Source organism: Arachis ipaensis, chromosome B04 (genome assembly GCF_000816755.2).
Source record: "Arachis ipaensis cultivar K30076 chromosome B04, Araip1.1, whole genome shotgun sequence".
In the NCBI taxonomy this organism is placed as follows: domain Eukaryota; kingdom Viridiplantae; phylum Streptophyta; class Magnoliopsida; order Fabales; family Fabaceae; genus Arachis; species Arachis ipaensis.
In genome coordinates, this window is record NC_029788.2 from 41,803,696 (window position 1) to 41,804,574 (window position 879).

Consider the following 879-nt stretch of genomic DNA (forward strand, 5'->3'; position numbering starts at 1 on the left):
TTCTCCTTTTCTCTTTTTTTTCTCTTTCAACAAGTTTTTTTTTCCTTCTCTTTTATATTGTTTGTTATTCATATAGAATTTTTGTATTATTTTCCAAAATTTTGTGTTGACTTTAAAAAATGTCTATGTTATTAGATTCATCAGATTAAGAAAAACAGATGAAAAAAATAAGTAACCTGTTTGACATATGTTTAAAAAAAACTTATTCATTTAGTACTTTTTTATGTGTAATTTTTGTATATCTCTATTCTTTTGTATATGAAATATTTAAACTATGGTTGTGAGAAAATTAAATATGATCGGTCAGTTTAGTTGGGATAATAAATTAAAGAAGCTCAACTGATCGATCCACTTCGCTATAAAATCCAGTTGAGAATAATAAAAAAAAATGGTAAAACAAGTGAAACATTGAACCAATTTGATTTTTTATTGAAAAATAGATTTAAACTATTTTTTTGGTCTCCCTTGACTAATTAAGATGTTGTGATGTAAAACAGCTAGCATTGGTGAATCCTCTTGCTGAAGTGATAGAAAAGCTGACAAAGGCAGATGAATCTGACAGCTTCATTAGAGAAGACTACCTCTTCTTGTCTGTTGGAGAGGCTGTTGGAAAACTTTCATCAATAATGGAGAACTCCCCTTCAGTCACCATGCAACAAGAGCAGCCACCTTACATGTAAGTACCAACAATATGCACATCCATTAAAATCACACTCAATTTTTTTTTTTTGATAAAATATATTTTTTTGCTCTAATATCTTGAAAATATCTATTTTTAGCATTTAATTATTTTATTCAATTTTATTTTTAACGTGTTCAATTTATTCAATTTTATTCTTAATATTTTTAATTTATGTCAAAATTATTCTTAAAGTTTAA

General features: G+C 26.2%; 1 protein-coding gene across 1 annotated transcript in view; it reads left to right on the plus strand.

The window, feature by feature from the left end:
* Positions 1–879, plus strand: part of LOC107636391 (probable sulfate transporter 3.3) — a 9,745-nt gene that overhangs the window by 8,309 nt on the left and 557 nt on the right. Inside the window, exon 13 of the mRNA XM_016339907.1 lies at positions 498–676. Coding sequence (XP_016195393.1) covers positions 498–676 — 179 coding nt within the window. The remainder of the gene's footprint in view (positions 1–497; positions 677–879) is intronic.